The 13,807-nt window shown below is 40.9% G+C and overlaps 1 protein-coding gene across 8 annotated transcripts in view; it reads left to right on the top strand.

The window, feature by feature from the left end:
• cux1b (cut-like homeobox 1b) overlaps positions 1 to 13,807 on the top strand; it is a 207,058-nt gene that overhangs the window by 51,782 nt on the left and 141,469 nt on the right. For all 8 annotated transcript variants that reach the window (XM_061878198.1, XM_061878193.1, XM_061878192.1 and 5 more), the window contains exon 2: positions 13,205 to 13,315. In XM_061878198.1, the coding sequence (XP_061734182.1) occupies positions 13,205 to 13,315 (111 nt within the window). The remainder of the gene's footprint in view (positions 1 to 13,204; positions 13,316 to 13,807) is intronic.

Raw genomic sequence — 13,807 nt, 5'->3', positions numbered from 1 at the left:
AATGATTAATGTAACTATAGATGAAAACATAGAACAACAGCTGTAGTTTAACTACGATCAAAGTATTGGACAGGACGTCGAAATGTATAAATAAAGTTGTACTTTATATAAGAAAATGTGGGGATACAAACGGTACAAAACAATCCTTATATCTTATCTGTCATTCATTCATCACCGAAGGCTCGTAACGCTCAGTCTCATCAACCACAATGCACCTGCTCCTGCTCCTTTCATTACATCCGGTTTGCCGCAATGCATTGTGGAACATGTAGTATTTTAGTTAACCCTTTGTTAGGCTATAAAATAGAAAACAAATCAATCCAGTATCAGCGTTTGTCAAATAATCAATATCAAATACATCCATTTTCTACCGCTTATTCCCTTTTGGGGTCACGGGGGGCGCTGGCGCCTATCTCAGCTACAATCGGGCTCGAGGCGGGGTACACCCTGGACAAGTCACCACCTCATCGCAGGGCCAACACAGATAGACAACATTCACACACTAGGGACCATTTAGTGTTGCCAATCAACCTATCCCCAGGTGCATGTCTCTGCATATCAAATACATGTATACATCAAATCAATTCACTTTTAACTCTTTTTTTAGCTGTAAATAATAACAGATCAATTTATCAGCAATAAATCTAGCATGCAAATTATGGAATGACCATCACCACATGAACTATATAACCCATAAGTTACAACAACAGCAATAGGAGAGACTATTCATCCCTGAACACCATGGAGTTCATGTAGGCTTAATGATGCACTTACATTATTATATACACTATCAGAGACAGAAACTCTTCATTTAACATCATGTCCTTTTTTACTGCTTCAACACAGAAAAAGGTAAAGTGAAATAACAGACAGACAGGGCTTTGCTGTCGTAACACACGCACACACACACATGCGCTCTGAATACGCACTGCCGAATGGCTGTTACCGCTTTGCGTGTAACCAATCAGATGGTTGTGTGGGTGGGACAATGCAGGGTGCTGTGTAGAAGACAGAGGCAGAACGGAGCGGAGCAGCTTGTTAAGACTTTAGCTTAGGTGGCTCCTTAATATGTTCGTGTAGAAACTCGTTCGGTACACCACTGAACCGAACCCCCGTACCGAAACAGTTCAATACAAATACACGTTCCGTTACACCCCTACTTCTCTCCATTTGCTTTGACTCATTTTTGTATTGAAAATATATTAACTTACAAAGTTTGATATAGAATGACACCTTTTCGGTCAATTCTTGGAAGAAAAAAAAGGATACATCCCCATTATCTTTTGTATCTGACTTTGGGGTATGTGATCAGTTATATTCTCTTTGCCAACCAGATGGTGTTCTTGTCTCATCTACTGAACACTGCAAAATTCACTAAAACAAATAATACAAAAGAAAACACATTTTTATGTAAATGTATTCAGTTATAAACATTCACTTTCTTCTTTCCTTCATGGATCCACACTTTACCGTTTTTCTCCCCGATATTTTTAATGTAATATTTTCAGAATGTGTTCTATTTTTGGCCAAAGTAAGAAAACAACCTGAAGTTGTATTTAGTTTTTAGTAGGGGTGTAATGGTACACAAAAATTTCGGTTCAGTACGCAACTCGGTTTAGAGGTCACGGTATTTTCAGTATAGTAAGAAAACAACAAAATGTAAATTTTTTGGTTATATATTTACCAAATTTGTAAACAATGGCATAACATACATATACACACAGGGTCCATTGCCAGGGTTAATGTGGTCAACATATATAAAATAAAAACTAAATAAGATAAGGCTCAGAATGGTTTCTTAACAAAACTTTTCTACATATAAAGTGCTTTTTTTGATTGATTGATTGCTATTTTTATTAGTAGATTGCACAGTACAGTACATATTCCGTACAATTGACCACTAAATGGTAACACCCCAATAAGTTTTTCAACTTGTTTAAGTCTGGGTCTACGTTAATCAACATTAAACTGCCTCCAGTTGTTTCTCAGAAGAAATAAAATGACAAAACTTTTCTTCTACATATAAAAAGTGCAACATTAAACAGTTTTAAGTCAACTCAGCCTCAGATTAACTTTTTTCCCCCCGCCCAGTTTGGCTAACTTGGCAGTAAGAGGATATATGGGCTCATCGTTCTTCCACCATAGAAGTGGGTCAAAATCTAGTTTTAATGCAATACAGCAACCCTGAACGGGACAAGCGGTAGAAATGGATGGATGGATAGTCTTAAATGGGCTGCTATAAAACATTTGTTATTGCTTCAGCCCTGCCTGGCTGGCCGAGGAGAGGCTGCTTGAATGCGGTGTTTGCACCACGCTCCTCTTTCTCTTTTTTAAAGCGAGCTTGACTTGGGGGTGGTGCCGCTTTAAAGGAGTTAGCATGTTTGACGTGTTGGCAGAAGCATACCCTACTGCTACTAAACAATGTCAGCAAACCTCCGTCCTCCATTGTTGTATCGCACCGCGAAGCCGAAGTGTTCCCAAAGGGGAGATGTTAACGAGGCAGGAGGGTCTTCCATCTCTGGCTTTTACATGTTGTCCTAGCCCGGTTGCTGCTAGCATGCCGAGGGTTGTGCCTCCCTCTGCATTGTTTACACAATGTGCGGTGCGCTACCTAGTATGTCCGTGTGGAAATTTGTTTGGTACACCTCCGAACTGAAACCCCCATACCGAAACGGTTCAATACAAATACACGTACCGTTACACCCCTAGTTTTTAGTTTTAATGCCATTATGGTTGGAATTGGGGGTTAAATCACCAAAAATGATTCCCGGGTGCGGCCACCGCTGCTGCTCACTGCTCCCCTCACCTCCTAGGGGGTGATCAAGGGTGATGGGTCAAATGCAGAGTCTAATTTTGCCACACCTAGTGTGTGTGTGTGTGTGTGTGACAATCATTGGCACTTTAACTTTTGTAACTTTTTAATAGATGTATAGATTTTTTTCCTCCATGCGGCCTCTGAGCTAAAATGAGCTGGACACCCTGTTTTAGCCTGAGGGGAATAGCAATAATAACGATATTATTTACTGGTCATATTATTATTTTTGCATATATCTGTTTCATTTTTGGGCAGTACGGTGCAAGAGGGGTTAGTGCATGTGTCTCACAATACCAAGGTCCTGAATAGTCCTGGGTTCAATCCCGGGCTCGGGATCTTTCTGTGTGGAGTTTGCATGTTCTCCCCGTGACTGCGTGGGTTCCCTCCGGTTACTCCGGCTTCCTCCCATCTCCAAAGACATGCACCTGGGGGTAGGCCCCTCCCACCTCCAAAGACATGCACCTGGGGATAGGCCCCTCCCACCTCCAGAGACATGCACCTGGGGATAGGCCCCTCCCACCTCCAAAGACATGCACCTGGGGATAAGCCCCTCCTACCTCCAAAGACATGGACCTGGAGATAGGCCACTCCCACCTCCAAAGACATGCACCTGGGGATTGGCCCCTCCCACCTCCAAAGACATGCACCTGGGGATAGGCCCCTCCCACCTCCAGAGACATGCACCTGGGAATAGGGCCCTCCCACCTCCAAAGACATGCACCTGGGGATAAGCCCCTCCTACCTCCAAAGACATGGACCTGGAGATAGGCCACTCCCACCTCCAAAGACATGCACCTGGGGATAGGCCCCTCCCACTTCCAAAGACATGCACCTGGGGATAGGTTGATTGGCAACACTAAATGGTCCCTAGTGTGTGAATGTTGTCTGTCTATCTGTGTTGGTGACTTGTCCAGGGTGTATGACGCCTTCTGCCCGAATGCAGCTGATATAGGCTCCAGTGTTATAATGATATTTCTTCAATATAATGACAGATGGAATGCACTCAATGATTTATTAATTGATCTTTACCCGGTTGTGCTTGGTTGAATAATTTGTCACTTTAAAATCCTGACAGTTGTGTGAATTGACACAAAGGAGAATGCACTGTTAATTTCACCATTTTTTGGTGGGAACACAAGACATTGACTGTTGTATTGCTGTACAAATATAGTCAAAGGGCCACAAAACCGTCACACCATACCATTAATCCTGAACACTGCCCACAATTCATAACACTTTACTTCAGTCCCAGTTCGCACCTTCTTGCTCTTTCACGGGGATGTTCAATATTTACACAACATATTCACACAGACATTCACTATTTTCAAGATGAAAATATTCACAATATTCACCGCACTACAGCACACTGTTAAAAGATTAAAAAAAAACTTGTGTGTCCTTGCAATGATCATTTGCCAGGATGACCTTTGACCCCTGGAGGCCATCCTGACGGTGTGTCCGGTGCATTTAAAAATCCTCTATTTAATGATGCAGCCTCTTTATGAGCATGAAATATGTCATCTTCATTTGTTTGCTCCACTTTTGAGGAAAAAAGACTCTCAGTCTCTTTTGAAGTTGTGTGTTTTGAAGACATCATGAAGGCAACACCTTCCTCCTGACCTGCCCCCAGCTAGATACGAATATGTTCACCACTTCACTGGGGAACAAAAATAATAATTTGCTATACATCTTGAAATAAAGCCTGGATCAGTCAGCTTCTTCTAAGTTTGCTAAAAAGGTGACGTAAATGTAAGTGTGTTGTTAGCACTGAAGCTCACAAAGCTATGCTAGTGTTGTTAAAGGCCTCATTGTGTGAGACTTTCTTGTGGTCTACATCAGTGGGTTTCAACCTTCTTTGAGCCAAGGCACATTTTTCACATTGCAGCAGACATCATTAAAAAACCAAACTCAGTTGACAGTAAAAAGTGGTTGTCGTAATTGTCAGATATGACTGTAAAGCATAAGCAAGCATGCATGACTATAGCTCTTGTCTCAAAGTAGGTGTACTGTCACCACCTGTCACATCACACCCTGACTTATTTGCACTTTTTTGCTGTTTCCCTGTGTGTAGTCTTTTACTTCTTGTCTTGTGTTCCTATTTTGGTGGCTTTTTCTCTTTTGTTGGTATTTTCCTGTAGCAGTTTCATGTCTTCCTTTCAGCGATATTTCCCAAATCTACCGTATTTTTCGGAGTATAAGTTGCTCCGGGAGTAGAAGTCACACCTGCCAGAAATGCATAATAAAGAAGGAAAAAAACATATATAAGTCGCACTGGAGTATATAAGTCGCATTTTTTGGGGAAATGTATTTGATAAAATCCAACACCAAGAATAGACATTTGAAAGGCAATTTAAACTAAATAAAGAATAGTGAAGAACAGGCTGAATAAGTGTAGGTTATATGAGGCATAAATAAGCAACTGCTATGTTAACCTAACATATTATGGTAAGAGTCATTCAAATAACTATAACATATAGAACATGCTACACCTTTACCAAACTATCTCTCACTCCTAATCCATAAATCCCATGAAATCTTATACGTCTAGTCTTTCACTTGAATGAGATAAATAATAATATTTGATATTTTACGGTAACGTGTCAATAGTTTCACACATAAGTCGCTCCTGAGTATAAGTTGCACCCCTGGCCAAACTATGAAAAAAACTGCGATTTATAGTCCGAAAAATATGGTACTTTGGTTTAGCAATCAAGAATATTTCAGTTGTTTTCGTCCTTTGTGGGGACATTGTTGACTATCATGTTCGGATGTACATTGTGGACGCTGTCTTTGCTCCTCAGTAAGTCTTTGCTGTCGTCCAGCATTCTGTTTTTGTTCACTTTGTAGCCAGTTCAGTTTTAGTTTCGTTCTGCATTGCCTTCCCTAAGCTTTAATGCCTTTTCTTAGGGGCACTCACCTTTTGTTTATTTTTGGTTTAAGCATCAGACACCTTTTTACAGTTTTTCGATCAATTCAATTTAAAACATTAATACTAATCGTAAAGAGTCTAGCATAAATATTTTTTATTGTTACATTTCTACGAAAATAACTTTTTAATCTCCGGTTTCAAGGCTACATTTGTTGTATTTTACGCTTCATAATGCGCCACACATTTTCCATGGGAGACAGGTCTGGACTGCAGGCGGGCCAGGAAAGTACCCGCACTCTTTTTTTTACGAAGCCACGCTGTTGTAACACGTGCTGAATGTGGCTTGGCATTGTCTTGCTGAAATAAGCAGGGGCGTCCATGAAAAAGACGGCGCTTTGATGGCAGCATATGTTGTTCCAAAACTTGCACATACCTTTCAGCATTAATGGTGCCTTCACAGATGTGTAAGTTACCCATGCCTTGGGCACTAATGCACCCCCATACCATCACACATACTGGCTTTTACACTTTACTTCGATAACAGTCTGGATGACACGATGACAAATATTTCCAGAAACAATTTGAAATGTGGACTCGTCAGACCACAGAACACTTTTCCACTTTGCATCAGTCCATCTTAGATGATCTCGGGCCCAAAGAAGCCCGCGGCGTTTCTGGATGTTGTTGATAAATGGCTCTCGCTTTGCATAGTAGAGCTTTAACTTGCACTTACAGATGTAGCGAACTGTATTTAGTGACAGTGGTTTTCTGAAGTGTTCCTAAGTTCATGTGGTGATATCCTTTAGAGATTGATGTCGGTTTTTGATACAGTGCCGTCTGAGGGATGGAAGGTCACGGTCATTCAATGTTGGTTTCCGGCCATGTCGCTTACGTGGAGTGATTTCTCCAGATTCTCTGAACCTTTTGATGATATTATGGAGCGTAGATGTTGAAATCCCTAAATTTCTTGCAATTGCACTTTGAGAAAGGTTGTTCTTAAACTGTTTGACTATTTGCCCACGCAGTTGTGGACAAAGGGGTGTACCTCGCCCCATCCTTTCTTGTGAAAGACTGAGCATTTTTTGGGAAGCTGTTTTTATAGCCAATCATGGCACCCACCTGTTCCCAATTAGCCTGCACACCTGTGGGATGTTCCAAATAAGTGTTTGATGAGCATTCCTCAACTTTATCAGTACTTATTTTCACCTTTCCCAACTTCTTTGTCACGTGTTGCTGGCATCAAATTCTAGAATTAATGATTATTTGGAACAACAAAAAAATGTTTATGAGTTTGAACATCAAATATGTTGTCTTTGTAGCATATTCAACTGAATATGGCTTGAAAAGAATTTGCAAATCATTGTATTCTGTTTATATTTACATCTAACACAATTCCCCAACTCATATGGAAACGGGGGTTTTATACTATTGTAATGTATTAGAGCCCTTCCTTTTTTTTCTTCTTCTTGTAATGAAGTGCTGCACAAGCTAGTGTGCACGCTCCAACTGCCTAACGCACGCAGCAGCTGCCTGATGGCCGAGGGCAGGCAGGCTGCTCCATCAACTGCTCCATGGACAACCACAACAAGATGGCATTTAAAGCCAGCCAGCACTTTTTTCTTCTCTTTGTTTTTGTCCCGTGCTGCTGCATGAAGCACTACAACGACGCTCCGCCAAGTTCCCTCGTCGTGATGTTATGGTTTGCGAAAAAAAAATCAGATCGAGCCCGCTCAGGGAATTGAATTTAATGCTGATGGAGGGGGGGAAGCTCCCCTAATTAGTACTTGATCACACTATTTCTTTCGAGGCTTGGAGCTTCCTCTGAGTCAGGAGGTGGGCAATGTGTGCACCAAAGTCTGTTTTGGGACCTTGTCAGCCAGACTGAGCCATAAGGGCCCCGGTGGTAATGTGTGTATTAAATGATTAGTGTGTTAGTTAGCATAACGGCCCTTCAGCAGCGTTTAATCACTCTCAGGGGTGGGCGGCCTCACAGGACGGAGAGGAGGAGGAGGGGAGGCAAGAATTTCAACGGAGGAGTACGAGCACGGTCGTTTGGATGATCTGTGAAGAGTGGAAGAATGAGGGAGTTGATGGGAGGGGGGGGGGGGGGGGATGTGTGACAGAGGGAAACAATCCAACAGCAACACAATCTCGGCTTGGAGAGATACAATCTTTACAAGGCCTCAACGTCTTGTTAATGTCAGCTCTTGGCTCATCATCATCCAGAAAGAGAGTCGTGAATAAGTCTTTATCACATCCATTCTGCTTTGTTATTAAGACCGACTCAGCCTTCACAATATGCACTTACACCCTTATTTGTTGCCACTTAGAGGTCTTTTGTTAATATCTGGATATGTTTAGGTCATGTGACCATACACCATATATATCTGGATATGTTTAGGCCATGTGACCATACAGCATATATATGTGGATATGTTGCCTTAGCCTTGAATGAAGACTTGATGCATATAATGACAGCAGTATGATGATTCTATGTGTCTACATTCAAACATTCTTCTTCATACTGCATTCATATACCGTATTTCCTTGGATTGCCGCCAGGGCGCTAATTTTAAAAGCTCTTCTCACTCCGGCCTTTACCAAAGGCATGCGATAAATTTAGGCCTGCGCTTATAAATTTAAGTGTGATGTAAGGATACCATCATGAAAAGCACATTTAATAAAAAAAACTTTGTTATGGTCTTACCTTTACTTATAAATGAAGTCCATGCGCAGCTCCTTCTGATCAAAAGCATCAATAACTTGTTTATAGAAGTCTTCCTTATCTTTCTTCAGTTTTAAAAGTCTCTCTGTCACGATTGAAACTGGATTGAAAGTCCAGTTTAGAAAACGGTTTTATTTTAGATATGTAATCCTCCATGTTAAAAGTGCAAGCCAGAGGAAAAAATAAAGGATCGCTGCTTGTTGTCACTTCTTCTGCAGCCGAGTAGTCGCAAGAAGGATCACTAGTGCCCTCTACCACCAGGAGGCGGGAGTCATTTAATGACTCATATTTGACACACGCAGCTACGGTATATTAATAAAACATTGCTGCTTACCATTTTTTTTTAGCATATTCAATAGCTTGGACCTTAAATCCTACTGAATAGCTCTTAATCTTCTTCACTTTATTCGATTTCAAATGATTGAAATCAGCCTCCTCCATTTTGAAAATGATGACAGGGGAAGTGTCACTCGTGAGGAGACGAGTTTGATCCTGCGGAAATTCTAGGCGTATGCTAATTATTTTGTAAAACAAGTTTCACCCGGCGAAAATTCTACACATGCGCCAATAAAAATAATATTTTGCAAAACGAGTTTACCTGGCGTTAATCCTGACCCAGCGGTAATGCTAAGCATGCGCTAATTATTTTGGGAAACGAGTTTGACCCGGCAGTAATTCTAGGCAGGCGCATACTGTATACCCGGCGGCAATTCAAGGAAATACGGTACAGTATAATAATAAATGATAAATGGGTTGTACTTGTATAGCGCTTTTCTACCTTCGAGGTACTCAAAGCGCTTTGACACTACTTCCACATTTACCCATTCACACACACATTCACACACTGATGGAGGGAGCTGCCATGCAAGGCGCTAACCAGCACCCATCAGGAGCAAGGGTGAAGTGTCTTGCTCAAGACACAACAGACGTGACGAAGTTGGTACTAGCTGGGGATTGAACCAAGGACCCACTGCGCCACACCGTCCCCGTATATTACTTTTGTGATTGCTAAAGAGCAGGATTTTGGTCTTCTTTAAATTCAGAGACAATTTGTTGGTATCAAGGGCAGAAGTTGCTTCAGGTGGTCACCTGCACATGTAATTGTTGTCTCGTCAGCAAAGAGGATGAACTTCAGCAATGTTGATACTTGACATATTTTGTTGATGTACATTATAAATAGTGTGGGTCCCAGTATGGAGCCCTGGGGGACTCCAAGGGTAATTGTTCATGAGTGTAGATTGATGTCGGTCCATCTGAACAATCTGCTGTCTCTCATTTAAGTAACTCTTCAACCATTTCCCTTATGCCCCAGTTTTCCAGTTTATTTACCAAAATCTGGTGGTCAATGGTATCAAAAGCCTTTTTGCAAGTCAATAAATAAAATCCTATAACAAATTTGTTCTTCTCGATATCATTAGTAATGTTCTCTATTAAATCAATTAAAGCTAATGAAGTTGACCTATTTTGTTGGAACCCATATTGACAATCAGATCATTTGTGCTTTTCAATGAAGCCACAAAGTCTATTATCAAATCATTGTTCCAATATTTTAGACAACTGTGGCAGAAGGGAGACGGGCTGGTGTTTGTGAAGTGGTGTGTGTCTCCAGATTTGTGAAGTGATGTGTGTCTCCAGATTTGAAGATGGGGATGACTTTTGAGAGTTTCATTTGTGAAGGAAATTGTCCAAGTTGAAAAGATAAATTGCAGATGCGTTCGAATGGTTTGCTGATTTCTTCTGCTACGTTCCGGACCTCCATGTCCAGGTCATAAATGGCACGTGATGTTTTGTTCTTACTTTTCTGAATAACCTAAGACTTCATTTTCGACAGTCATAGTAAGGAACATCGAATAAGGATTTTTTTCAATAATTTCCATTTAATTGGTATTTTTTTCTGTCAGCTCAGGCCCAAAATGAACAAATAACACATTGAAGCTGTCAGCAATCATCTTCTTGTCACTTATCATTTGGTCCTTCTCAACACAAAACAACAGCAAATTAAAGTGCACTTTTTGTACAGAACGCCACTAAAATAGTTTAAAACAAATAAAGTGCACTTTTGTGCATGATGTCACAAGAGATATTTCAATAAGTGTCCAATAAAAATTAACTGCTTAATAGTGTATGTCCTTCACTATGTGGTAGGTTCCTGCGGACGTTATCTCCTTCTGTTGTCGATAAAGGTGTAAAGGTACACAAACATTTCGGTTCGGTACGTACCTCGGTTTAGAGGTCACGGTTCGGTTCATTTTCGGTACAGTAAGAAAACAACAAAATATACATTTTTTTGGTTATTTATTTACCAAATTTGCAGAATCTTCCACCAAAAATATTTTTCTTAGTGGAATATTTGATGTGAAGTAATCGGACACTTAGGTCAATAATTCATAATAACATTGATTTTGATCAATATTATGTTTTGAGCAATGACAGTTTGAAAGAAAAAAAAACAGCTTTGTTTTATTAGTCAACACTGCAACTTCTTCTAAATTACATTTTGCCTTTAAGCTTTTTTATTTCACTTTTGTTATGTTTTTGTTTATTTTAATATTATTTTAAAATGTGCCGTGGGCCTTTAAAACATTAGATGTGGGCACAGCTGCTATAGATAATAAAAAATAAATCTGATAAATCTATGGGTTAAAAGCAGAGCCTGGCGACGCATGCGTGTTTATTATAACTCTCTCGCTCTCTCTGTCTGTGCCCCTCCCTCACCAATGCTGCTGCGTGCACAATTTGTTTTGTTTTTAACCCCTTCTTAAACCTGAACGTACATTGAAAATACACACAACCCTTACTTCAAATGCCGGACATTTGAGGCATTTAAGAAACTCCACCCGGACAGCCCAGCAAAAGAGGACATAGCCGCTGAAGAGAGGAGGTATGGTCAGTCTATCGTAGCCCGGTCGCTGCTAGCATGCCGTGTGTTGTGCCTCGGTGTACATTGTTTACACAACGTGTGGTACGCTACTTAATATGTCCGTGTGGAAACTCGTTCGAAACTCCGCCGAACCGGACCGAAACCCCCGTACCGAAACGTTCAATACAAATACACGTACCGTTACACCCCTAGTTGTTGACTATTTTTTTCATATGCTGCTGTTCTGGAGATTGTTGCTTGGGCATTTTGACATGCAGAATTTCAAGCACTCTTCATTCTGTAGTGGGTGACTTTTCAAATGATGCTACAAATTGGCAGGGCTGCTACTTTTTGCAGCAACGCTTTTGCCGCATAATTGACATATTACGGTTGTCTGTTCGACATCTTCCCGCTTGAAACCAAACCACCGCCAGACTGCTGTTTTTATAGTGAATTAATTTTTCCTTCATTTGTTACCAGATTTGCGCCTTCTCTCTCTCTCTCTCTCTCTCTCTCTCTCTCTCTCTCTCTCTCTCTCTCTCTCATATTACCACTCGCACGGCACCGCTAGCCCCACAGCTAGTGTTACCCATGCCGCTACCTCTCTGCTCGGCGAGGGCGTATGACGTTGCACGCACGGCAGTGTGTGACGTATGTAAGAAGGTGCGCTTGTTTTATGTCTCTGTGAGGAGAGACAGGAAATAGTGAGAAGAGTCTGTAGTGCAATGCCAGCAGCTAAAAGCAACTGCGTGAGAAGGTATACTCCAATATCACCATATAGTTATTTTCTATATCGCACAGAGACAAACCCGCGATATATCAAGTATATTCCATATATCGCCCAGCCCTACCTTACAGTCACAGAACTGCATTATTGCCTTACCTGCATAAGGCAGTGGTTCTCAAATGGGGGTACTAGAAGGTAGGCCAAGGGGTACATGAGATTTTTTTTTTTTTAAATATATTCTAAAAAAAAGCAGCAATTCAAAAATCATTTTATAAATATATTTATTGAATAATACTTCAACAAAATATGAATGTAAGTTCATAAAGTGTGAAAAGAAATGCAACAATGCAATATTCAGTGTTGACAGCTAGATTTTTTGAGGACATGTTCCATAAATATTGATGTTAAAGATTTCTTTTTTAGTGAAGAAATGTTGAGAAGTAAGTTGATGAATCCAGATGGATCTCTATTACAATCCCCAAAGAGGGTACTTTAAGTTGATGATTACTTCTATGTGGAGAAATCTGCATTTATAATTGAATCACTCAATCAATCAATCAATGTTTATTTATATAGCCCCAAATCACAAATGTCTCAAAGGACTGCACAAATCATTACGACTACAACATCCTCGGAAGAACCCACAAAAGGGCAAGGAAAACTCACACCCAGTGGGCAGGGAGAATTCACATTCAGTGGGACGCCAGTGACAATGCTGACTATGAGAAACCTTGGAGAGGACCTCAGATGTGGGCAACCCCCCCCCTCTAGGGGACCGAAAGCAATGGATGTCGAGCGGGTCTAACAATCACGTGTTTATTTTTCAACAAGATTTTTGTTATTTTTATATCGTTTTTCCCAAATAGTTGAAGAAAGACCACTACAAATGAGCAATATTTTGCACTGTTATACAATTTAATAAATCAGAAACTGATGACATTGTGCTGTATTTTACTTCTTTATCTCTTTTTTTCAACCAAAAATGCTTTGCTCTGATTAGGGGGTACTTGAATTAAAAACATGTTCACAGGGGGTACATCACTGAAAAAAGGTTGACAACCACTGGCATAAGGTATATATACTGAGAGCTCATGAACAATTTTCTCCCTTGTGTCCGAAATAGTCAGAGGAACATTATCAGCGAGGTGGTCATTATGTGCTTTAAAGAATATTATTTCTCTAAAAAAAAAGTCTTGTTTGTGTTGCAGAAAGAACTGGATGCCACCGCCACACAGCTCGCCAACAGACAGGACGAGAGTGAACAGTCCAGGAAGAAGCTCATCGACCTGAGCCGCGAGTTCAAGAAGAACACACCAGAGGTTAGCGAGTGTGTGTGTGTGTGTGTGTGTGTGTCATGTCTTTTTGATAAATGCAGCGGTGATTATTTACCAAGAAAGCCGCGGCAAATAAGGAGTGCAGAGATGTGGGCTCGGCTCCCTAAAATAGTCTCTCCATTAGTTTCCCTGAAATCCTAAAGAGACAAAACAGAAAACCCCTCAGGAGTTTGTATTATCTGACCTAGTTTTTTATGCGTGCAGAAAGTGTGGTCTATGAGTGTGTGTGTGTGTGTGTGTGTGTGTGTGACAGGGAGAGAGAGAGAGAGGCAGAGAGTGTGACAGTGCTACTAAGCGGGATCAGCAGGGAATTCTGTCCCGCTCCTATGTTCCCGTCACTCCCCTTGGGAATAATTGTTCATCTCCGTTACCAGGGCAACACATTTTAAAGCGACAAAACAAAGTATTGTCGTGTTATTATTGGTAATGTCACCACGGTGAATTATTGATGCGCCATGAATTATGTATGAAGGGAAT

This window comes from Nerophis ophidion, linkage group LG18 (assembly GCF_033978795.1).
Source record: "Nerophis ophidion isolate RoL-2023_Sa linkage group LG18, RoL_Noph_v1.0, whole genome shotgun sequence".
Classification (NCBI taxonomy): Eukaryota; Metazoa; Chordata; class Actinopteri; order Syngnathiformes; family Syngnathidae; genus Nerophis; species Nerophis ophidion.
The sequence above is the reverse complement of the archived record's forward strand: the minus strand, read 5'-3'. Positions and strand labels throughout refer to the sequence as shown.